At 39.8% G+C, this 24,588-nt stretch overlaps 2 protein-coding genes across 5 annotated transcripts in view; both read left to right on the top strand.

Moving 5' to 3' along the window:
- The first annotated feature begins 11,660 nt into the window (after positions 1 to 11,660).
- LOC309491300 (uncharacterized protein) overlaps positions 11,661 to 24,588 on the top strand; it is a 65,094-nt gene continuing 52,166 nt past the window's right edge. Inside the window, exons 1-3 of one of the 4 annotated variants that reach the window (XM_082160802.1) lie at positions 11,661 to 11,701; positions 13,326 to 13,341; positions 23,488 to 23,724. In XM_082160802.1, coding sequence (XP_082016928.1) covers positions 23,667 to 23,724 — 58 coding nt within the window. In that variant the 5' untranslated portion in view covers positions 11,661 to 11,701; positions 13,326 to 13,341; positions 23,488 to 23,666. Of the gene's footprint in view, positions 11,721 to 13,325; positions 13,373 to 23,487; positions 23,725 to 24,588 lie in introns of those variants that run through there. The other 3 variants (XM_082160803.1, XM_082160806.1, XM_082160804.1) reach the window with 3 other exon arrangements.
- Positions 13,416 to 16,397, top strand: LOC309508289 (uncharacterized protein; the record flags this gene model as incomplete). The annotated part of the gene is made up of 3 exons (XM_082182820.1): positions 13,416 to 13,546; positions 14,263 to 14,817; positions 16,339 to 16,397. The coding sequence occupies exons 1-3, from the start codon at positions 13,489 to 13,491 to the stop codon at positions 16,395 to 16,397; spliced, it is 672 nt and encodes a 223-aa protein (XP_082038946.1). The 5' UTR covers positions 13,416 to 13,488.

Genomic DNA, 24,588 nt, shown 5'->3' with positions numbered 1-24,588 from the left:
TTGAACGTGTAATATTTCTGAGTCTTATTTGATGTGCGACATACAAATTTTTCTGTTTTAGTTAAACTGGTGATAATTTAGAGTCAATGATTAAATACATTCAATGACTGCATGAATTAACATTATATTCTTTTGTAACGTTAAAGGAATTTGTCCTGTAGGAAAAGTGAGTGGTCTCTGTGATCCAACGACCATATTTCCCCTCTGGTTAATGCATTCGAGGTGTCTATTTGGACCACTGCAAATAGCCTACTTGTTGGCAGAACTAATTACACTAGGCCAGTCTACCCTATATGTGGAAAAAGTCACCTCTTTAGTCAGCGGTTTCTGTGGCGTAACGTGTAAAGGGAGACCGGGGTTCTATTCCCACTGACAGCGCTTTTTTTTGATAACTTTACAGTTATTAAACGCATTTGTTTTTAATAAAAATGATTTGACTTAAAATTAATTTTAATTCATAAAAGTTACATTTAGGGTAAGGTTAGGGGTAGCTCTAGTCTTTAATATCTCAATAAGTTGCCATGATTTTAATATTGTTTTATAAATCTAATAATCTACTGTCAGTTATATTGCAGGATGTTTAATGCACAACAATACTGATGAGCAAATAGTAACGTTATCTGTCACTATTTATAAGTAAATAGCATCTAAATGTCTACTGAATCCACAACTGTTGCTATTTGCACTTGGACTTGGACTGGCTGCCCCACAGTTTACGTGGTCCGCCTGCTGTAGTGATTCTGTAATGTTTATGTGTCGTATGATTGTGTCTGTGTTTAAATGTTGAATAAAGATTTGTAAATTGTCATAGGCTACTGGTGCTTTGTTTTCTGCTTTTGTATTTGCCTTATTGTTATAATATAATTGTTAAATTTGTGATTGTTACAATATATTGTTGTTATTAGATTATTTTTATCTGACATATACAGTATACATACAGTAGGCCTATATGTGTATTAATTATTTCCAGTCAAACTGACATCCCGACTTCAAGGAGCATTCCAGAGTCTCTCATACCAGATTGATGCTGGCCCACTCGGAGATTACTCCAGTCATTTTGAAAAAACAATAGCCACAGTATTTAGTATTTAGCCTTTGCTAACTTTATTATTCATTGTATTTATTAAAGTTGAATGATTTATGGCATTTATTGGCACTATTATGTATAATTATTGACACCCCACCCTGGACCTCACTAATTATTAAACCCTGGATATGGCCGTATCCAGTGTTGTATGTTGTATACATATGTTAACATATGTTATACACAGGGCTTAATTTGAGCCGGAACACGCTGGAACATGTTCCGTCACCTCCGACATTGGATCTGGCACCTTTTTTATTGGATCCGGCACCTACTGTGTCACTAACATTAATTGCCTAAATGAAAAATAAATAAATAAATACTGTTTGTGTAGTGTTCAATGTTTGTGACACATGACTTGCGCGCTTGTTGTACGAGTTGAGATTGCTGTTAGCCTCGATCGTTTCACGCAGGGGAAAAATGTCAAAAAGACAGGAAAGTTTGCTTAACTTTTTCAAATACGCTGGCCAGTCAGATCCCAAACAAGCAAAAATCGTTTCCGCTGATCAAAAAGGAGACCACGGTGGACACAGTAGCCTAGTATCGACATAATATCTCGTTATTTCGACATAATAAGGGGACATTCTAATCTGCATTAAGCCACATTAAGCGTTCTTATAATGGGTTTCTATGGGAGGAAAATGCTTAACGTGTAATTGCGTTCATATTCTGGGCTCATTTGATTTGTTTTTCTGATTTGGGCTTTTCTGATTTTTGTACATAGCATAGCCTATTTGTTAGGATTTTAGTATCATAATGATTAATAAATGCACGCACAATTATCCGTGAACTTGATTTGAACAAATGCCTTTCAACTTGTGTGTGCAAAATTCAGAATTAAATTAATGTGCAGAAATTTGTACAAATAGGGTGCTTCTCATTTCTTATTTGTGCATCCTCGCTTCCTTTCCTGTAGGATGCGAGGGAAGGATGCAAGGAAAAGACGCGAGGACGGAGGAATCGAATGTAACTTTTTTTAAAACATTGGAATACTTGATCACTCAAGCGTCACTTCATCGCGTCATCAGCAGCGCTCAAAGGATCTGCCCTTATGTTGTTGAAGTTTGTTTATTTAAGAAATTCATAATAAATAATAATAAAGCAAGATACCCTGTTGAAATATGTGAGATGTGTGGTTTATATAAACTGCAAAGGTAAAGTATAAATTAAAATGATTGTGACCGATGTGAAGGGGGAGGAGACGTGCGTCACGTTTAAGTCGATAAAACTCTTCCGCATAGGATACACCTGTGTATCCTCGCTCATGACTCCTCAAGAAGCCTCCTAACTCCTCGATCCTAGACTCCTCGCGGTGCAATTAGAGAATTGAGATGTCCTTCAAGATGGCTGAGCTCGATCGGTTTCCGGGTCATAGGATGGAGGACGGAGGAGAGAGGAGACGAGGAGGGATATTGAAAAGCACCCACTGAAAGTATGTAGGCCTACTATACTGTTTTAGCCATTAAAAAAGCGCATTTAGTTTCATATTTGTTAAAATATTATAATGTTATTTTTTTTTTCCATTTATGTTGATTTATGAAAAGTGAACAGCACGACCGAGTAAGATAGGATGCGCAATATGAGACATGGAGCGGGTCAAACATGATTTTGACCGTTGAAGTTGAAGTTGTTTTGTAGAAAGCCTTTCTTTAAAGTGAATTTCGTTTTGTATAAATTGTATCTTAATTTTAATAAATTTTTCATCAACCAATTGCCTGTATTTAATAAATAGGCCTACGAAACAAATATAACGGAGGCGCCCGCGCGCTCACTTGCATTGCACGTGAACTAGAGCACACCCTAACTTAACGAAACTCAGTGTATGCCTCACACAGACATGACAAATACATCAAATACACAAAGCTTGAAATGTCTTTAAACGAAATAATTCAAAACGAAAAAAGAAAAAGGCTACTCTCTGATTATGTAATCCATTAGGCTTATTTATGTGCATTTCTCTCTATAAGCGCGTTCACACGGAGATGGCGATCGTCAACTTCATCTTTGCAGCCGAGTCGACACTTTTAGAGAAAACACTTGTTTATTAATAAAAATCAATACACGCATCACCGGATTTACAGATGCACGCACACATATTATTTCGAAATAACGAGATATTGTGTTGAAATAACATTATTATTAATAATAGCCTACATCTTTTAGAATAGGCCTATTTGATTGAATGCTGAAAGTTGCCCTTGTTCAATTTAATAAAATTAAAACTTTAATTGTGATCATTAACATAACTGAATATTAAATATTTAGTGGCCAAGTTTTGCGCGGCTCTCCGTCAAATCTAGCACCCACTCAGCACATGCATTAAAAATTCTCTGGCGCTGTCCCTGCAGAGAAGCTACGTAGGCAGTGTCATTTTTTTTTTTTTTTCGTTACCAACCCCCGTTTTGAGTCGCCGGATCCAATCCAAAAACCTGCATGAGTACAAACGGGATGAGATGCCACAGCATGACACAGCACTGACATCACAGCCAACGTATAAATGCATCATTGACTCTAAAGTTTTACGCTTGCCTATGTACATGCCAACGTAAAATTACGATCTCATTCAGGAACAAATGTTACGTGTGACGTTTGCATAGGTATTTGCTTACCTAACAGCACATCATCCCTCACGGAAAGAAATGTCGTCTGATGTTTATAAATGTATACAGCAACGTGCCATCGCATCGCAAATGCAAATGAAATCCTAAATAGAGCAACGCTATTGGCTGTTGTGCGGTCTGACGCGACACCCGAACATATACTTCGTATTTACGTGTACAAACTGTGCGTGTTAATGCGTCCAAATTTCACGCGTTGCATATAATAGGTATTGTCCCCAACAGCGTTCCATAAGTCTCAAACACATTTATCCTCGTACGCATTGATCCATTTGGAGCGTTTCAAAGTTTAAAATCAGGTTAATGTCAAGTTTTTTATTAAAACGATAGATAGATAGATAGATAGATAGATAGATAGATAGATAGATAGATAGATAGATAGATAGATAGATAGATAGATAGATAGATAGATAGATGCTAAAAATAATAATTTAAAAAAATCTTGTTTTTGTTTTATTTTATTGATGATATTTCATGTGTTGCTGTCTTTTGTTTAATTCATTTTTTGTTGTTCGAAATAAAGTTTATATATAAGTATATATATATATATATATATATATATATATATATATATATATATATATATATATATATATATATATATATATATATATAAGCACATTTTAATCGCAATAGCGATATCTGCCTCTCTGAATTAATTTTAAATAATCGTTGTGATATTTGCCCGCTAGTTATTTATCCTGAAACCGCTTTTTTTTTATTTGATATTTGCGTTATCTTGCATTGGTAACAAGTCCCCCCATACGCAAAATAAATATATTTGAAATATATTTTCAGAATATATGTTGAAATATATTTTTGGAATATATGCAAAAATTTGGACTTTGACTTACTAGTTATATGGTGTGCAACGCCTTGGAGATGTTGTCCGACAGAAGAGCCGCTCCGATTCTGCTGGGGTGAAGTCCATCAGCACGGTCAATCCTATTTGACCCAAATTTACCAAAACTCTATCTCCTTCTAGAGCTTTAACTCTACATACTCCAAACTCTGCTCAGACCTTCAGACTGTTCTGACTTGGTATGCTATATCTTTTCTAACTGATCGGACTTACGGTTTTCCTAAAAATTACGATTAAAACTCAGAAAAATCCCATTGACTTTCATTGCAGACTGTTCAAATTGAGCCAAGGATACGGTGGCCCAGTAGTGTACAACACACAACTCAAATCTAAACTCCATGAAGCTGAAGACTCAATTAAACTACCATTCTATGTACTAATAAACTTATCTATCTATCTTTTTAACTAATCAATCTTTTTCTTTCTAACTAATCTTTCTTTCTTTCAAACTATTCTTTCTCTTTCTTTCTAACTAATCTATTTTTCTTTCTTTCTAATAATTACGATTAAAACTCAGAGAAATCCCATTGACTTTCATTGCAGAATGTTCAAATTGAGCCAAGGCTACGGTGGCCCAGTGGTGTACAACCCAAAAACTCAAATCTAAACTCCCTGAAGCCGAAGACTCAATTAAATTTCCATTCTATGTACTAATAATCTTATTAGTCTAAATCTATCTATCAGTTACAGAACAGTTACAAAGAACAGCAAACAACTTCAACGACCGACAAACCACAACTGAAACACAGAGGTATAAATACACAAGCTTAACAAGATAACAAGGGGGCGTGGTAAATCCGAGACACCTGTAGACAATGAGCAAACAATTAACAAAATGACAAGACACATGGCAGGATCACATGACAAACAGGGAATCACGTGACAGACAAGACAAAACCCACACCGTGACATAGCCGGGCATAGGCAGGCATGACGCTCTCAGTCTCAAGCTCGGCTGGACTGGCGTGAAGTGCAGGCTCGGCTGGACTGGCGTGAAGTGCAGGCTCGGCACGCGTGACGTGAACAGTCTCTGGATCGGCAGTCGTGACGTGAACAGTCTCTGGATCGGCAGTCGTGACGTGAACAGTCTCTGGATCGGCAGACGTGACGTGAACAGTCTCTGGATCGGCAGACGTGACGTGAACAGTCTCTGGATCGGCAGACGTGACGTGACGTGAACAGTCTCTGGATCGGCAGACGTGCCAGGTCGCTGGGGTGGCGCCGGCAGGGCGAGCAGCTCGGACGAGGCCGGCAGAGCAGGGCACCTGGGCGGCGCGGGCAGAGCAGGGCGCCTGGGCGGTGCGGCCAGAGCAGGGCGCCTGGGCGGCGCGGCCAGAGCAGGGCGCGGCCAGAGCAGGGCGCCTGGGTGGCGCGGCCAGAGCAGGGAGCCTGGGCGGCGCGGGCAGAGCAGGGCGCCTGGGCGGCGCGTCAGGGATGGCAGTCACCTCCGGGATGGTCTCTGGGTTAGGAGCCACCAGACAAGTCGTTGAGGAGGCCTTTCTTTTCCTCCTCCGTCTCCGGACTACCGGACTCGGGACCACCGGACTCGGGACCACCGGAACAAGGTCCACCGGGACAGTCACAGAGGGAGTCTTCCTTCTCCTCCTCCATTTCGGGTGGCGATGTGCAGGCTCTGGGCTGGACGGAAACCGCGGCGAACAGAGCTCTGGGCTGGGTGGAATCAGCGGCAGATGGAGCTCTATGCTGGACAGGATCAGTGATGAAGGCTGAGTGCTGGATGGGACCAGTGGTGAAGGTTCGGCAGGACTGGACGGGACGTGAAGATCAGGTGTTGACCTTGTGTACCACGGGAGGAAGCTCTCCAGACATCTGGAGAGTGCCTCTCTCCAATCCAGACTGGAGAGATCGGGGAGCTCCCTCGGGTCGACCTCCTTAGCCCCCAGTCGGTAACACATCTTAATTGCCTCGTCACCCAGAGAGCAAGAGGCAGCGAGAGGAACAAACCCCCAGGTGTACTGGAACAGATCGAGGCTATCCAGGGCCAAGGCCGCGATCTGTCCAGCGAACTCTCGGCTCATGCTGTGAAGATCAGGCGAGATCCGTACTGCTGGATTCATGATTTTGGTCGGTCGTTCTGTGGCGATGAGGCAGGAATAAAGCGGAGAGAATCCAAATGCAAGTACTAAATTTAATGAAAACAAACAGGGCGAACAACAGAACTCAGAACAAGGAACAAGGAATATCTATCTATATCCATCTATCCATCTAATCTTTTTCTTTCTTTCTAACTATTCTTCCTTTCTAACGAATTTTTCTTTCTTTCTGATAATTTTTTTTCTTTCTAATCAATCTTTTTCTTTCTAACTAATCTTTCTTTCTAACTATTATTTCTAATCTAGCTATCATTCAAACTCATCTTTCTTTTTCTTTCTAACTAATCTTTTTCTCTTCTTTCTAACTATTCTATCAAACTTAAAACTACATTAAACTTCAAACTATTTTAACTTCAAACTACTTTAAACTTCTTCAAACTCTCTGGTCCAGCTTTCTCAAGCCAACTTAAAGTTTGACTCAACAAACTTTTTTTCTAGTTGTTTTCATCTGATGTGCATTTTCAATGAGGCCAATAACCTATAAAAGCACAAACCTACAGCAAAATGGCTGAACCAAAAAAAACAGAATGAGGAGATTAATGTCATTTTAGAGGAGGTGGAGCTATACAAACATACTTTTTCAGCAGGTTTAAGGGCAGCCATACAAATAAACAAAAACAAAAAATCTGGGAGGATATTGCTACAAAACTGACTTCAACAAGGGGCATTAAAAGATCAGGGAAGGAGGTCAGGAAGAAGTGGCAGGACTTGCTAAAAGGAAAAGGGCACTGCAGAGGACAACATTTAATAAAACAGGTACTGGGCCAAATGAGTCCCCCCTTCTCACAGCAGAGGAAGAATAGGCCAGTACTTGGCACAAGTGCTTCAGATGGCATTTGTGGTGGTATCCATGGAGGAGTAGGGGTAACTCAACCTGAGCCTGAGTCAGGTCCTTCATACTCAGAGGTTTCAGTTTCATCTAGACTATCAGAACTATCAGTTTCATCTGCCATCTCCTAGTCCTCCAAACAACCCTCCCAGGCCTCAGCCTCCATCTTCTGTTGTCCAGACTGCAGCCACAACACCTCAGCAGTTTGAGGATGTGTGTAGCTGTAGTCAGGACATATGAGAGTACAGGGAGGAAGATGAAGAGGTGGTGGAGGAGGAGGATGAAGATGGCATGATGGGACCACATGATGGCCAACCAAGAAATGCCCAATACATGGCTGGTTTTCGTGCATGTCAGCATGTTTTTAGTTCATCCCTATTTTCCCCAGTCTGTAACGACAATGACTATGACATGCGGTCACATGCTGTTCAAATTAGTAAATCCTGATCTCCAAGTCTGCTTGAACGGTCAAAATTGCATCTTTGTGGCTCCCCCGAGGGACATTTGAGTCACATAAGGAAACCCTGTTTTCTTAGAATCCCCTCTAAAACCCCCATTTCAGCTCTGGACTCCCTGTGACTTTTACAACCTCACAGACTCGTGACATTCCAGAACACACACACACGTACACACACACACACACACACACACACACACCAACATCCTTTTGTGTTTAACTTAAAATGTGTGTAACTCAGACTGGTATCTGAATTTCCTGTATGTATGTGTGATTAATGTGTTGTGATCATACAGTTATGATCTTCGAGTGTTTGGATCTGAAATGTATTTTTGAAGAATGTTCTCCCAGTAGAATCGCATCCCGTAACCCGAGCTCATTGGCAGGTCATAAAATTTGACCACAGAGCTATCCAGCCCTATGCATGAGATAACAGGGTCGCAACATTCCAACACACACACACATACAAACACACTCTGGACTGTGAAACAGAAACCCCCTTTCAGAAAAGGACTTTTACCCATAAAGTCACTCCTAAAGGTACTAAATATATATATTTGTGTGTTAAGAGGTGTGTGTAACCCATAGGAAAGCATATGTCCTATTTGTGACCTTAATAGAACTGCTATTGCCTATACAAATGCATAATAATGTATCGTTGCATGGCTACAACGCCTAGATTCTATTTTTGATATCTTTGTAATCCTCTCCAGCTAACGGAGTTGAATTCCAATAACAGAATTCAGTGATGCGCATTGTTTTATAAGTTCATATGTCTGGAGAAAATCCTCTCCAGTTAAAGTCAATCATGACTCATTCGAGTGGGCGTGTCTAACCGGACAAAGGAATCTTCCCGCTCGAAAAATCTCGACAGCTGATTCGTCCTACACGAAGGAGGGGACGGCACCTGGGACACTGATAAAAGTCCAAAACCTTCTCTTCTCTTCGCTCTCTTCCCACTCTCAACTCATCCAACTTCTCTGGACCCTCTTCCTCGGCGCAGCGCTTCTCCAAAGGAACATCTGGAGGAGGCCCTGGCCTTCTCCATCGAGCGAGCACATGTTCGAGTCGTAGCTGCGTCTCTGCAACTAAGATTTCCAGCCTCTCCCATCCCGGGAGACGAATCTGAACTTTCTCGGTAACGTTAAATTCAAGTGAGCCTTTACATCGTTTTGCGAAACGACCCAGAAGACAAAGCTAGACGCAAACCAGCCGGACACGCGCACGCGCGCGTCCCCTTTTCAGCATCACACTGAAAGAGTACCACAACTCGCAAGTATATTGATTCCTATAAAAAGCTGTTCCAGGTGTCTAGGTCTTAGGTCTGTGATTTAAGTTACCCTCTATCTTCCCTCTATATCTTTCTTTCTTTCTTTCATTTCATGTTTTTGTTCGGTTAAATGTTTATTGGTGTTTGCATTTTTACGTACGTTTATGTTTGTAGTTTATATAATCTCTAGTGTGTGCCATTTTATTAATAAACCCATTTATACTTTTAATTGTCTCTGTGTTTGAAAACCCACCTTATAAAAGTCAATGAAACTTCAAGATCTAAGCTACAAGCTCGATATTGACTACCTTGAGTAGTTTTAATTCATAAACTCAGAAAGTTTGATATTCGCGGCCAGAAGATAAAACTTTCGTGGAGTTTAAAAGGGATACCCCTTCTTAACTGTAATGATCAGACAGTACAGAACAAGGTAATCTCGATAATTGATAAAATAAATGTACATGCGACTTATGAATTATGACCATGCGTTATAAATATTAATATTCCCTATAGTCTTGAGCTAATTCACATTTACCCCGAGTCGTTTACGTTACAAGTCTTTGAAGCATATTACATCTTTAATAATTATTGTCACATGCCTGTCCTGTCTCGTGTAGCACATGTGGTGTTTGTGTACCTGTCTCTGTTTTGACCCCACCCTCCTTGTTATCTCATTATTGGTTTCATTTGTCCCACCTGTTGTTCCCTCATTATCTGCCTGATTTGTCCCTTTTATAAGCTCCTTTGTGTTTGCAGTCGTTGTCGGATCGTTGTATTGTTTACGTCTCCTGTGACCCAGTGGTATGTTCATTTTGTAGTTGTTGTGTTGTTAATATATCATTCTTTCTGCACTTGAGTCTTCACTTAGTTTTCTTATTTATCACATCACAGAACGATCCGACCATGTCAAAGACTCAGCGAAATAATTCCCTTCACCCACTAGTTCCCCCTGCCTCATGCCCTCAGTATGAACGCATTCTTCGTGTTCAGTCGCTGATTTCGCTCCGCCAGCAAGGAGCTGACCTGAGGAAGTTCGCGGTCGAATTCCTTAGTGCAGCGGAGGGACTAGGACTAAATGAAGAGCCTCTCAAGGACCTTTTCTTTTACGCCCTTGATGAGCCCATGGATTGGGTGCTCAGAAGGGCATATGACAGGAGTACTTTTGTGGCTATGGTGGAGGGTCTCGCTCGCTTTAAGGAGCGAGAGTCCAGGAAGAGGGTCCCAGTGCCGGTGGTCCCAGTGCCGGTGGTCCCAAGTCCGGTGGTCTCGAGTCCGGTGGTTCGGAGACGGAGGAGGAGGAGAAACCCCTCCACAACGACTTGTCCGGTGGCTCCTAACCCAGAGACCATCCCAGAGGTGACTGCCATCCCTGACGCGTCGCTCAGGCGACTTGCTCTGCCGGCCCCGCCCGAGCTGCTCGCCCTGCCGGCCCCGCCCCAGCGACCGGTCACGTCTGTCGATCCAGAGACTGTTCACGTCACGTCTGCCGGTCCAGAGACTGTTCACGTCACGTCTGCCGAGTCTGTGTCTTCGGACAGGATGGCCGCCGCCGAGCCAGTGGTGTCTGTTCCTGAGCCGGTGGTGTCTGTTCCTGAGCCAGTGGTGTCTGTTCCTGAGCCGGTGCCTGTTCCTTGGCCGCCCGAGGGGTTGTCTCCGCCCTGGCCGCCAGAGGGGTCGTCTCCGCCATGGCCGCCCGACGGGTCATCTCAGCCCTGGCTGCCTGCACGATCTTCTCCGCCCTGGCCGCCCGAGGGAGAGTCTCCGCCCTGGCCGCCTGAAGGGTCGTCTCCGCCCTGGCCGCCAGATGGACTGTCTGCTCAGCCCTGGCCACCTGAAGGGTCGTCTCCACCCTGGTCGCCAGATGGACTGTCTGCCCCGCCCTGGTCTGTCCATCCAATCCCTCCCTGGTCTGTCCCTCCCGTCGCTCCCTGGCCTGTCCCTCCCGTCCCTAGTGGAGCATTTGGTAGCCACTCCTTAAGGAGGGGGTAATGTCACATGCCTGTCCTGTCTCTTGTAGCACATGTGGTGTTTGTGTTCCTGTCTCTGTTTTGACCCCACCCTCCTTGTTATCTCATTATTGGTTTCATTTGTCCCACCTGTTGTTCCCTCATTATCTGCCTAATTTGTCCCTTTTATAAGCTCCTTTGTGTTTGCAGTCGTTGTCGGATCGTTGTATTGTTTACGTCTCCTGTGACCCAGTGGTATGTTAATTTTGTAGTTGTTGTGTTGTTAATATATGGTTTTTCCCTACATGAGGGTCCCTACATGCAAACCGAAGCATTGAGAACTTTATAAGTGTGCAGACAGTTTAATAAGAAGATACTTTATAAAGACAGTACATTACGCGTTTACAGGCTGGAGTCATCTTGGAAAACAGTCTCGACTAGTCGAGCCACGAACGCCGTAATGTACTGTCTCGCGCAGTCTCTCTTCCCTCATTGAGAGTTTCAGCGTCGAGTCTTCTGAGGTGATGAGAGCAGTTCACGGTATTTCTCATATTTACACAACCATCACACACACTTTATACAGTTTGATTAAGCGACAGACTCATTTCTGTATTGTTTTCATCGATCACAGCGATACTTGTGCGTCTTTTCTGGCGTCTTCCTTCTGAAATAAACATTTAGTGCAGCAGCAGCGAGCATGAGGAGAATATGTTGAGTTCATTCAGACCTGAGCGAGTTTGTGTTCGTTTGTGTGATTGTCTCGATGTTTGGAGTGAGAACTGTTACTGAATGTCAAGTTAAAGTTTAAGATCTGTGAGGGGAATCGATCCCAAGTGTTGCTGTTGCCGTTTTCATGTTTACCTTTATTTATTTGTTGACATTTATCTTTGGCAGATTACATTTACTTAATGCATGGGAATGTAGATAAAAGATAAATGAAGTTTGACACAGGAAACGTTACATTTTCTTTATTTTTTAGAGTTTTATGATCATTGTCAGTTTCTGTATGCAAATATGTAACATGTTAATGGAATTACTTTATTGCAATTAATAGTTATTATAAAGTCAAACTACAGTATATTTAGATTCACATATTATAGTGTTGTAGTTATTTGCCTGAAGAGGTTCATAAAGAGAGGTTATTTAATAATTTTGTTTTATTATTGATGATTTATGTTATATTGTGAGATATCTTTCAATATAGCAGTTTTACAGGCTTTTATCATGTATCCTGACTCAAATAATGTGTTTCTAACAGCAAACACTCAGAATAAAGTGAGATGATCAGCTGATGATCCTGAATGGCTTGTTGAATGAGTGTTGATAGTCTGAGGCTCATCAATATTAACAGATCTGCTGAAAACACTCTTTATTTCATGACAATAGTTCCTGTTTTCATCTCATTTATTATGCTGATGTCTTCAGATCTCCTGTAAATTGACACTTAAAGCTCATTTCATTGGTGTCAGCAGACTGAGGGGATTTGTTGCCTACTATATGTTGCTTTAAGAAATTCTAGTATGGTAGTCTCAGCAAAAGTGTATAACAGAGGGATTTCTTTGTTCTGTAAGAAGGTACTGTCTCCTATTCTCTCTACTATGAACACAGTATAAGGGTCCTCCAGGCTACAAATGTACATGTGGTAGGATAACCAGTAACTGACCATATATATGGCCTTGTTATTCAATGTATCGAATTCATATAAGATGTAAGGTATACACTATCTTATTGGTTAACTCGCTGTAACTCCCCTCATATTCTTGCTATATCTTCTGAGACAAAGATGCTAAAACTTGAGAGATACCTTTTCTCCCTCAGCGCTGGGTTTGGCATTGTTCATTCAATCTAACAGTAGCCTATGTTTATTTCTGTTTATGCTTTCAACTGTTTTTCTTACCATTATTTATATCTGGAAGAATTTACATTATTATATTCTGATGTCCATGAGCATAAAAACAAACTCAGTAACTTATATATTTTTGATTTTGTCAGATCAACTCACACTACAATACATCATCAGTGAAGCTCCTCCCACAGTAATTCATCATCAGTGAAGCTCCTCCCACTGATATAACATCATCAGTGAAGCTCCTCCCACTGCAATTCATCATCAATGAAGCTCCTCCCACTACAATTCATCATCAGTGAAGCTCCTCCCACTGTTATACATCATCAATGAAGCTCCGCCCACTGTAATTCCCAATAAATGCTGTAAATTCCCATCAGCTGCAAGTGAAGACGAGCATCAGAGCATCAGGAAGAGCTGAAATCTGCAAATACTGAGTTTATTAAAGAGGACAGTGAGAACATGAGTGATCCAGAACCCTGCAGAATGAAACACACTGAAGATCCTGAAGAACAAAGAGGTTGGTGTTTATTCTCCATTCATTCATGATGCTGAAGAACATTCATGTTAGAAACATTCAAGCACTTCATCACATTTAGATAAACAGTTCAACTATGACATGGCTGCAAAAGTTTATTTTAACAAATGGTCAGTAAAGGAAGTTTTTTTTTGTGCGTATTTTTACGAAAATGTATAACAAATAATCATTCCAAAATATACAAATTTACAATTTACTCTATTTTACTGCAAACATTTGTGTTCTTTCTCGCAGTGAAATTCACTTGATCTTGTGTTTCTTGTGTCCCACTTTCACATGCATGTGAAGTCTATGGAAGAAGAAGTTTAGTGTGAACGGCCCTTAATTAAAACTTTTTAGTAGTTTTTAACATAATTAAATATCGATCTAAAAGTTGGTGTTAAAATATGGCAGTATTGTGTATTTTAATGTTCATATCATGTTAGATAATTGTGTCATTGATCAAACATATTTAATAGTTCTCACTACAGAAACATGGGATTTGTGCCTATAATGTTTTTAAAAAATAACTGGAAGATCAGGGAAAGTTTCAGGGACGTATAATTAATTTATAAAAATACATAAATTATTGTAATATTTTATAGAAGTTGTCTGTTACATTTGGGATAATTTTAATCTTCATTCACTCCATATTTCTCTCTTTGAATTATTTTGATTATTTAGAAAATTTGAAAATGAGAGTTTTTCTTTCATTTCAGACCCGATGGAAGAGAGCGAGGAGAGTGAAGAACTGAGTGAAGTGAAGGAGGAGAGTGAAGAACTGAGTGAAGGGAAGGAGGAGAGTGAAGAACTGAGTGAAGTGAAGGAGGAGAGTGAAGAACTGAGAGAAGTGAAGGAGGAGAGAGAAGAACTGAGTGAAGTGGAGGAGGAGAGTGAAGAATTGAGTGAAGTGGAGGAGGAACATCATGTCCAACCTGGAGAAAAACCTTTGTGTCGCTCAAAGACTAAAAAGACATTTTTAAAGAAAAGAAGAGCCAAGAAATCTTTCACCTGCACTCAGTGTGGAAACAGTTTCACAAGCAAACGAAGTCTTGAGATTCACATGAGAGTTCACACCGGAGAGAAGCCGTTCACATGTGATCAATGTGGGAATAGTTTCAGTCAATCATCACACCTTAATGTTCACATGATGATCCACACCGGCGAGAAGCCGTTCACATGTGATCAATGTGGGAATAGTTTCAGTCAATCATCATCCCTTAAGAAACACATGAGGATCCACACCGGAGTGAAACCGTTCACATGCCATCAATGTGGGAATAGTTTCAGTCAATCATCAGCCCTTAATGTTCACATGATGATCCACACCGGAGAGAAGCCGTTTACATGTGATCAATGTAGCAAAACATTTCTTAGGGCATCACACCTGAAGAGACACCTGACAATTCATATGAAGGAGAAGCCGCACTCATGTTCTGTGTGTGGAAAGAGTTTTTCACTGCTGGAAAATTTACATAGACACGAGAAAATACATACTGGTGTGAGAGAGTACATGTGCTTTGAGTGTGAGAAGACTTTTCCTTCACCAAGCCATTTAAAACTACACCAGAGAATTCACACTGGAGAGAAACCTTACAAGTGTTCACACTGTGACAAGAGATTCAGTGTGTCATCATCTCTGAAAACACATGAGATGATCCACACTGGAGAGAAACCTTACAAGTGTTCACACTGTGACAAGAGATTCTGTGTGTCATCATCTCTGAAAACACATGAGAGGATCCACACTGGAGAGAAGCCGCACACGTGTGATCAGTGTGGGAAGAGTTTCTCTTTTAAAAGTGACCTGAAGCGACACATGAAGATCCATGCAGTGGAGAAACCACATCAACACAGTCTGAGATCACGGTAGTTCATCTTTATGTGCTGAGAAACAAAAGCTGCTTTTCCACTTTCGGAAAAGGTTCCAGTTGTGCTTCCACTTGATCCTGGTACGGCACGGCACAATTACAAACCGTTCTCGGCCCTGAACTCTCAGCACACTTGGCTAACCGTGCCGAACCGTTTCAGGAGACATTCATGGAGTCAACAAAGTGTAATTTTATTGACTGCAACACTTATTAACAACACTTTGTGCAAAAAAAAAAAAAAAAAAAAAAAACACTGACTAATAAATGGTGCATCAGCACACAACTGAGTTCTGGGTCTCAGATGGTTCTCAGGGATCCCAGAAATGATAAGAAAATGTAAAGGGAAGATAAATGTTCATTTTGAATGGAATAGTCTGTGTCCCCCCCTCCCCCCCCCCCCCAAAAAAAAAAAAAATGTATGGTGACTACAGCCACATACCTGTAAATAGTTATTTTGTTTCTTTATATTTTTTCCACCCAATTTTATTACAGGTGTTCTAAAGCATTTGAGGAATCAATATTTGATATAAGAAAAAACAAAACATTTAAACTTCAGTTTTTGTATTTATTGGTGATATATCACATCAGAACACATACAATTGTCTCAAGAAGTGTATTGTCACTGCATCCACCTTGTAGCTGAGAGTCTATAGAATCCAGGCATATGACTATCTTCACTCTGCTATGAAAATTGACCCTTCCAGAAGACAAAATATCAACATAGTGCCAGGCAGACTTTTTTTCAATTTTAAACAAAACATGATTACACACACACACACATTATTTCCTTAGTGTCCAAGTGCATTATTTCCTTTTAACATAATTTGATCACTTTAATCTATAAAACCTATTTAGTTTGAATTTTTTTTTTGTTCATTTAAATAATAAATATTTTATGTTTTGTTATCTTAATCCCAATGTCAGGTTGTGCAACTGTACGCACAAATGAACAGACTAAGAAACTATTTAAAATGGAGTCTTAAGAATACAAAATTAAAAACGAAATTCTATGGCATCATTTTAGGTTTAAAACCTTTCACATGAACACATTTTATAAATATCAGTAGTTTTAAAGCTGTTGAGATAATTGAAAAACTTTTGACCAGCAATTTGCATGTCATTTATTATGGTAATTACAGTATACATGATAATGCATCGTCCAGAGGAGCCTAAATGGCCCTTGTGACAGAGTGAAAAGGTTTGTAGATCTCTCTCAAATACTGGTAAAAACTGCTGATTTAAAGTATGGGTAGGTTGGTACACTTTCCATGTCTGGTGAATATACATACACAGTGGGTACGGAAAGTATTCAGACCGCCTTACATTTTTCACTCTTTGTTATATTGCAGCCATTTGCTAAAATCATTTAAGTTATTATTTTTTTCTCATTATTGTACACACAGCACCCCGTATTGACAGAAAAACACAGAATTGTTGACATTTTTGCACATTTATTAAAGGGGTGGTAAAACACGATTTCACTTTTCTAACTTTAGTTAGTGTGTAATGTTGCTGTTTGAGCATAAACAACATCTGCAAAGTTACAACGTTCAAAGTTTAAAGCAAAGGGAGATATTTGCTTTTAAAGAAATCAATTTCTAAGAACTACAGAAACGGCCGATAGGGACTACACGACATTCCTGTGGGCTTGCTGACATCACTAAGCCCAATATTTACATAAACCCCTCCTCTGGGAACACAATACATAAAGGGAGCAAGGCCATTTTATGTTGCTTTGGAAAAGAGTTGTTGTGGTAGTCGAGTGTCGCTATGCCGTCGAAGCGCTGTTATTTTCACCCAGATTGCAGGTCCACTTTGTTCAGTCTTCCTAAGGACGGTTAAAATGTATTTTAAACTCGGTCCCTCATAATTATAATCCAAATGTGCTGCACATTTTCCGGAGGAAAGCTTCCTCAATCTACACGAGTTACAATGTAGGATTCACACAACGGCTTGTCCTGAAACATGGAGCAGTTCCAACTTTAAAAACAGAAGCTGTTTACGAGACACAAACTGTAAGTATGATTTTTTCGTTGATGTGTTTTCCTGTAATAGTTCGTTTTGTTAATTGTACGTTGTAGCGAGGAAGTAAACAAAGGAAAACGCTAGCTGTTTGGCTCCACAAACCAGTTTGTTAAATGCTAATGTTAATTCATACTTATCCGACAAACACATACAAACTTCTGTTTAATATCACCAGCGCAGCGAACTTGGAATGTTTGAGGTTGTTGTCGTTTCACTGTAAATTATTCTTTGATTATAGCTTTTATGTATTGTTTATCTACAGGCATGCTAAACATGGTTTGTGTTTGTAAAGCCAATGTTTAGTGTTCGTATTGGGTTAATAGTTCTGGCGACAGATATTTAGCTACAATCGTTTTAAATATACAAAAGTAACAGTGTCATATAGCGATCACAATAGATCTGCAGCCTTAACAAAAAAAACATACCTTTCTGAGACGTCCTTTAACAGCCGTTCTTGACCAGTTTCGGCTCTATTCTCTCCACTAACACTCTCTGGGTCTGATTTGGACTCAAACTGATATGGGAATATTAACGCCGTTGATTACTGAAGCAAAGCTACCGGTAAGGGGCGTTTCCGAAACAACGTGAACTTGGCGGTTAGCGAATCACAATACACTGGGCCAGCTAACCAATCTGAGCCCATTGCGTATTTTTGAGGGCGGGGCTTCATAGAACCAGGAAATATCCGACCGTTTTTACAAGAAGGGACAGAGCAGTGTAGAATAATGGTTAAATATGTGAAAAATAATACGAATTTTTTAAAACGAAGCATGAACACATGTTACAGTGAACCCCACAAACACAATCAAGCCTTCGAAAAAAGGTGTTTTACCACCCCTTTAAAAAAGAAAAACTGAAATATCACATGGTCCTAAGTATTCAGACCCTTTGCTGTGACACTCATATATTTCACTCAGGTGCTGTCCATTTCTTCTGATCATCCTTGAGATGGTTCTACACCTTCATTTGAGTCCAGCTGTGTTTGATTATACTGATTGGACTTGATTAGGAAAGCCACACACCTGTCTATATAAGACCTTACAGCTCACAGTGCATGTCAGAGCAAATGAGAATCATGAGGTTAAAGGAACTGCCTGAAGAGCTCAGAGACAGAATTGTGGCAAGGCACAGATCTGGCCAAGGTTACAATACATTTCTGCTGCACTTAATGTTCCTAAGAGCACAGTGGCCTCCATAATCCTTAAATGGAAGACGTTTGGGACGACCAGAACCCTTCCTAGAGCTGGCCGTCCGGCCAAACTGAGCTATCGGGGGAGAAGAGCCTTGGTGAGAGAGGTAAAGAAGAACCCAAAGATCACGGTGGCTGAGCTCCAGAGATGCAGTCGGGAGATGGGAGAAAGTTGTAGTAAGTCAACCATCACTGCAGCCATCCACCAGTCGGGGCTTTATGGAAGAGTGGCCCGACGGAAGCCTCTCCTCAGTGCAAGACACATGAAAGCACACCTGAAGGACTCCAAGATGGTGATAAATAAAATTCTCTGGTCTGATGAGACCAAGATAGAACTTTTTGGCCTTAATTCTAAGCGGTATGTGTGGAGAAAACCAGGCACTGCTCATCACCTGTCCAATACAGTCTCAACAGTGAAGCATGGTGGTGGCAGCATCATGCTGTGGGGGTGTTTTTCAGCTGCAGGGACAGGACGACTGGTTGCAATCGAGGGAAAGATGAATGCGGCCAAGTACAGGGATATCGTGGACGAAAACCTTCTCCAGAGTGCTCTGGACTTCAGACTGGGCCGAAGGTTCACCTTCCAACAAGACAATGACCCTAAGCACACAGCTAAAATAATGAAGGAGTGGCTTCACAACAACTCCGTGACTGTTCTTGAATGGCCCAGCCAGAGCCCTGACTTAAACCCAATTGACCTATGGCTAAGCCACGCCCCCTCCACTCACTCGGACAAACAGTCAACATTTGGTAACAGGCGCTATGGCAGCTGTCACAGTAGGAGACATTTCACAGGAGGCAATTGATGATTTTTGGAGACAGAAAGATTATATATCATCTCGAAGTCACCAAAAGGGCCTTAACTATGCATTGGAGGGTTATATTAATAATTTTGTTGTTGAGAAGGTCGATGAAAAGCTTCAGCTCCAGGCAAAGATTTACAGGTCACAGTGTAAACATTAGTTTGGTGCTATTTCACTTCAAACGCTCGCTTTATACGCGGGTCCTATTCGCTTTGGACACGCGAATGGATTCAAAATGTTCAAGCGTCGAACTAGACGCGATACGCACGAATTTGACGCTCTATTCGCGTTTGGTGTGAACGCAGCATAATGAACAGACTGCGATGTCAAGATTGCAATGCTGGAATGTGTGTGTGTGTGTGTGTGTGTGTGTGTGTGTGTGTGTGTGTGTGTGTGTGTGTGTGTGAGAGAGAGAGAGAGAGGCGCGGGTGCGATCGAACAGTGGAAACATAAAAACATACTCTATCATTTCATACAGGACATCATTAAAACGGCAAAGTGTTTAGCCTACTTATATTTGTGTGTACAACGCAGCTAGAAGCTAGGCTAACGTTAGATGTTAAAGATAACGTTCAAATACGTTGTTGACTTACCTTAGAACAGATGTAGACATCCTTGTTTAATTTATCCACGTTTAGTTGGTGTTGTGGTCTAACGTTACCGCATAACTTAATCCAGAGCAGACACTTATCTCGGTTGAGATGTGGCTTGGGAAAGAGTAAAAAATACACACCGTCGCCCAGCCTCTCGGGATACCTAGTGTCAGAGTTGCATGTACCCCATGCACGCCGTTTGACCATTTTAAACTTAAAATGACAAGAAAAAACATATAAAAACGAATGAAAACTGACTAACTGCAATGCATTTCAATGGACGTGGAAGCAGAAAATGTCAGAGTGTATTGGGTTAGCTATGCGCACTGTGATTGGCTCATGGCGTTTGGGGGCGTGGTTTAGCCATAGGTCAATTGAGCATCTCTGGAGAGACCTGAAAATGGCTGTCCACCAACGTTTACCATCCAACCTGACAGAACTGGAGAGGATCTGCAAGGAGGAATGGTAGAGGATACCCAAATCCAGGTGTGAAAAACTTGTTGCATCTTTCCCAAATAGACTCATGGCTGTATTAGATCAAAAGGGGTGCTTCTACTAAATACTGAGCAAAGGGTCTGAATACTTAGGACCATGTGATATTTCAGTTTTTCTTTTTTTAATAAATGTGCAAAAATTTCAACAATTCTGTGTTTGGGGTGTCAATATGGGGTGCCAATATGGGGTGCTGTGTGTACAATAATGAGGGGAAAAAAAGAACTTAAATGATTTTAGCAAATGGATGCAATATAACAAAGAGTGAAAAATTTAAGGGGGTCTGAATACTTTCCGTACCCACTGTATATATACTGTATATACTTTTGCACTGATTTAGCACAATGGATTTATAAATGTCTAATAAACTGCATGTCAAGCATGTTGTCTGTCCTTTCCTCTATGTTGTTCTCGTAGTGTCCGACAAAGAGGAGGAAATATGCTCAAGTCAGCAGGAGCGATCTAAATACAACTAAAGATTTTGTGCTAAATTGTGCGCTAATCATACGTGGGTGTATCTGCACTTTTTCACAAAGACCAACACTGGGAAGTTTAATGTTTATTAAAAATAAGGAGCAAGGAAAGTCTTGCAAAATCCAAGGAGCTGAGACTGAAGGTGAGGGTAAAGCATCAGTGCAGGGAGTCTTCAGGATCCACTAGATCCCCTTTGTGCTTCTTGTGTTGAAAGAGATAAAGGACACAAAAATGGGACAAATGAAATACAGTAGTAGTATATAATACAGTTATGGTATTTAGTATGATTCCCCATTTAGCCTCGTTTGATTTGTTTTGTTTTTTAAACGGCTTGCTGCTTTTAATCATTGTTTTTAATCTTACTTATAAACTTCCATCTCCCTTTCCCATCAATCCAAAACTCAGCTGAGCTGAAACACAATATAGACAGGTATTGAATAACATGAGAATAACGTAACACTTGATATTTTAACATGACATTTTATAACAAGAATATCAATGGCAAGAGCTGCTTTCTTTTCCTCATGGTTATTTTATTTTTTCCTTTTGCATTCCGCTGTAATAGTATGAAAAATGACAACATATACAGCACATATGTGGTCTGTTCTCCCAATTTAATTTACGATATATCCCATTAATAATTTACTGGAATGCAGAAGAATCTCTATTTTTTCCTCCTTAAATCATCACGTCTCTTTCCAAGTTTATTATCTGTCAAAATGACTGAAATCACTTTGAAATAGTATCACGTAATGCTGAAGTAAATTATTTTTATTTTTTATTAAGGCAGCGTATACATAATACAGATTACCACTGGGATATTTAACCGTCCGATTTTGCTGTGGAAAGATTCATGCTTTTTGGGGTTATTCATCGCCTGTTGAAAGTACCTTGTTGATGCTTGTACACTTTTAAATGTCCTTTTAAGGTTCAATGGTTGAAGGATGAGTAGTGTAATGTAATTGTACACAGTTTAAAAATATATATTATTGCGTCCATAGAGCTAGTCTTTCACTGATTGTTTACAGCTTAACAGAAGTTACACCCATAATTAATGGGGCATATAGGAATAATGTGGATATGCTAAAACAGCTTTCTATACTGGTTAGTAGCCCTCTCTTCCCTCATTGAGAGTTTCAGTGTCGAATGATCGAATGAATAATCAGTGTTTGATTAAGCGACAGGCTCATTTCTGTATTGTTTTCATCGATCACAGCGATACTTGTGCGTCTTTTCTGGCGTCTTCCTTCTGATATAAACATTTAGTGCAGCAGCAGCGAGCATGAGGAGAATATGTTGAGTTCATTCAGACCTGAGCGATGTTGTGTTCGTTTGTGTGATTGTTTCGTCAAGTCAAGTTTAAGATATGTGAGGGAATTAATGTGAATCGATCTCAAGTGTCATACTGGAACAGAGACTGCTAAAGGCTTTACATTGAGCCTATGATGAGCCATGTGAGACATTAAAGCAATACTAATATATGATTAGTGTTTTACTCTTGGAACATTAGTGCTTTTTAGTGGTGCTCTTTATTTGTAAAAGTTTTATGAACATTTTCAGTTTCTTCACATATAAAATGTTATTCTTTTAATGATCTAACTACTTTATAGTGATTAATGTTATCATACGATCAATCTAGCTATATTTAGATTAATGTGGACATATTATGCTGCTGTAGTTATTTCTCTGTAGTTGTTGATGAAGATGAGTGCCATAGTGATTGTTTTTGTGTTATTGATGTTTTATCCATGTCGTGAGAAATAACACTATTGTATTTTAATAGCAGTTTTACAGGCTTTTGTCCTGTATCCTGACTCAAATAATGTGTTTCTAACAGCAAACACTCAGAATAAAGTGAGATGATCTGCTGATGATCCTGAATGGCTTGTTGAATGAGTGTTGATAGTCTGAGGCTCATCAATATTAACAGATCTGCTAAAAACACTCTTTATTTCATGACAATAGTTCCTGTTTTCACCTCATTTATTATGCTGATGTCTTCAGATCTCCTGTAAATTGACACTTAAAGCTCATTGCATTGGTGTCAGCAGACTGAGGGGATTTGTTGGCTACTATATGTACATTTATTTCTGTTTTTATGATTTTAACTGTTTTTCCTACCATTATTTATATTTGGAAGAATTAAAATTATTTATATTATTTTCTATATTTCTAGATACCTGTATTTTAATGAAGAAGCAGAATAATGTTAGGATTAGCAATAAAAATAATACAAATAATTAATGAATTGGCATCAGTTACTGTACAATGAATAGATAGACAGACATAAATGCTTAGAAGTGTCATTTATTATAAAAACAAACTCAGTGATTTATATTTTAGATTTTTTTGCAGATCAGCCCCTCCCACTGTAACTCATCATCAGTGAAGCTCCTCGCACTACATTCACATCATCAGTGAAGCTCCTCCCACTGTAATTCATCATCAGTAAAGCTCCTCCCACAGCAATCACATCATCAGTGAAGCTCTCCCACAGTAATCACATCATCAGTGAAGCTCCTCCCACTGTAATTCATCATCAGTGAAGCTCCTCCCACAGTAATTCTCCAATAAATGCTGTAAATTCCCATCAGCTACAAGTGAAGACGAGCATCAGAGCATCAGGAAGAGCTGATATCTGCAAAGACTGAGTTTATTAAAGAGGACAGAGAGAACATGAGTGATCCAGAACCCTGCAGAATGAAACACACTGAAGATCCTGAAGAACAAAGAGGTTGGTGTTTATTCTCCATTCATTCATGATGCTGAAGAACATTCATGTTAGAAACATCCAAGCACTTCATCACATTTAGATAAACAGTTCAACTATGAAACGGTACAGAATGTTCTGGGTTTTTCTTCAATAAATGGTCAGTAAAGGGAGGTTTGAGACATTTGATGGTCAACATCAGATCAGGCTAAATACTATTTTAACTGTTTTATTTTACATTTATTTTAAATCTGGTTTCCAATTTGCAACAATGTTACCAGAAGTTTAGTCATTTTCAACATAGTTTACAAAATATATATTTTTAGGAATAGTCAGTAAACACCAAGTTACTGATAAAGTTGTATTTGTTAAATATCATACAAGTTATTCATAGTTATAGAGATTCTTCTTACAGTAACTTTGGTAACAGGGTTGATGAATACAGTCAATGCTACAGTTTGTGTAAAAACTGAGACAATGGATTGAGATTATTTTCTTGTCTTCCCATCATGCAGTAGAAAGAGCCCAGATGATGTCACTCCCTGTGTGTCACAGTATTAAGAAATACTCTACACTTTGAGCAAGTTTCTACAGGTGCACCGGTTGTGAAATGACGGAAATAAATTAAATTAAAATTAAATTAAATAAAAAATATGCGCATGAATGGAAGTCAGTGGAAGGAAAAGTCTAGTGTGAACAGCCATTAATAATTAACGTTTTTAGTAAAATAAATATCAATCTCAAAGTTGGTGTCAAAATATGGCAGTATTGTATATTTTAATGTTAATATCATGTTAGATAATTGTGTCATTTACCAAATATATTCAATAGTTCTTGCTAAAGAAACATGGGATTCGTGCCTATAATGTTTTAAAAATAATAATTGGA

The sequence above is a fragment of the Leuciscus leuciscus genome (genome assembly GCF_965113295.1).
Source record: "Leuciscus leuciscus genome assembly, chromosome: 1".
NCBI lineage: Eukaryota > Metazoa > Chordata > Actinopteri > Cypriniformes > Leuciscidae > Leuciscus > Leuciscus leuciscus.
The sequence above is the reverse complement of the archived record's forward strand: the minus strand, read 5'-3'. Positions and strand labels throughout refer to the sequence as shown.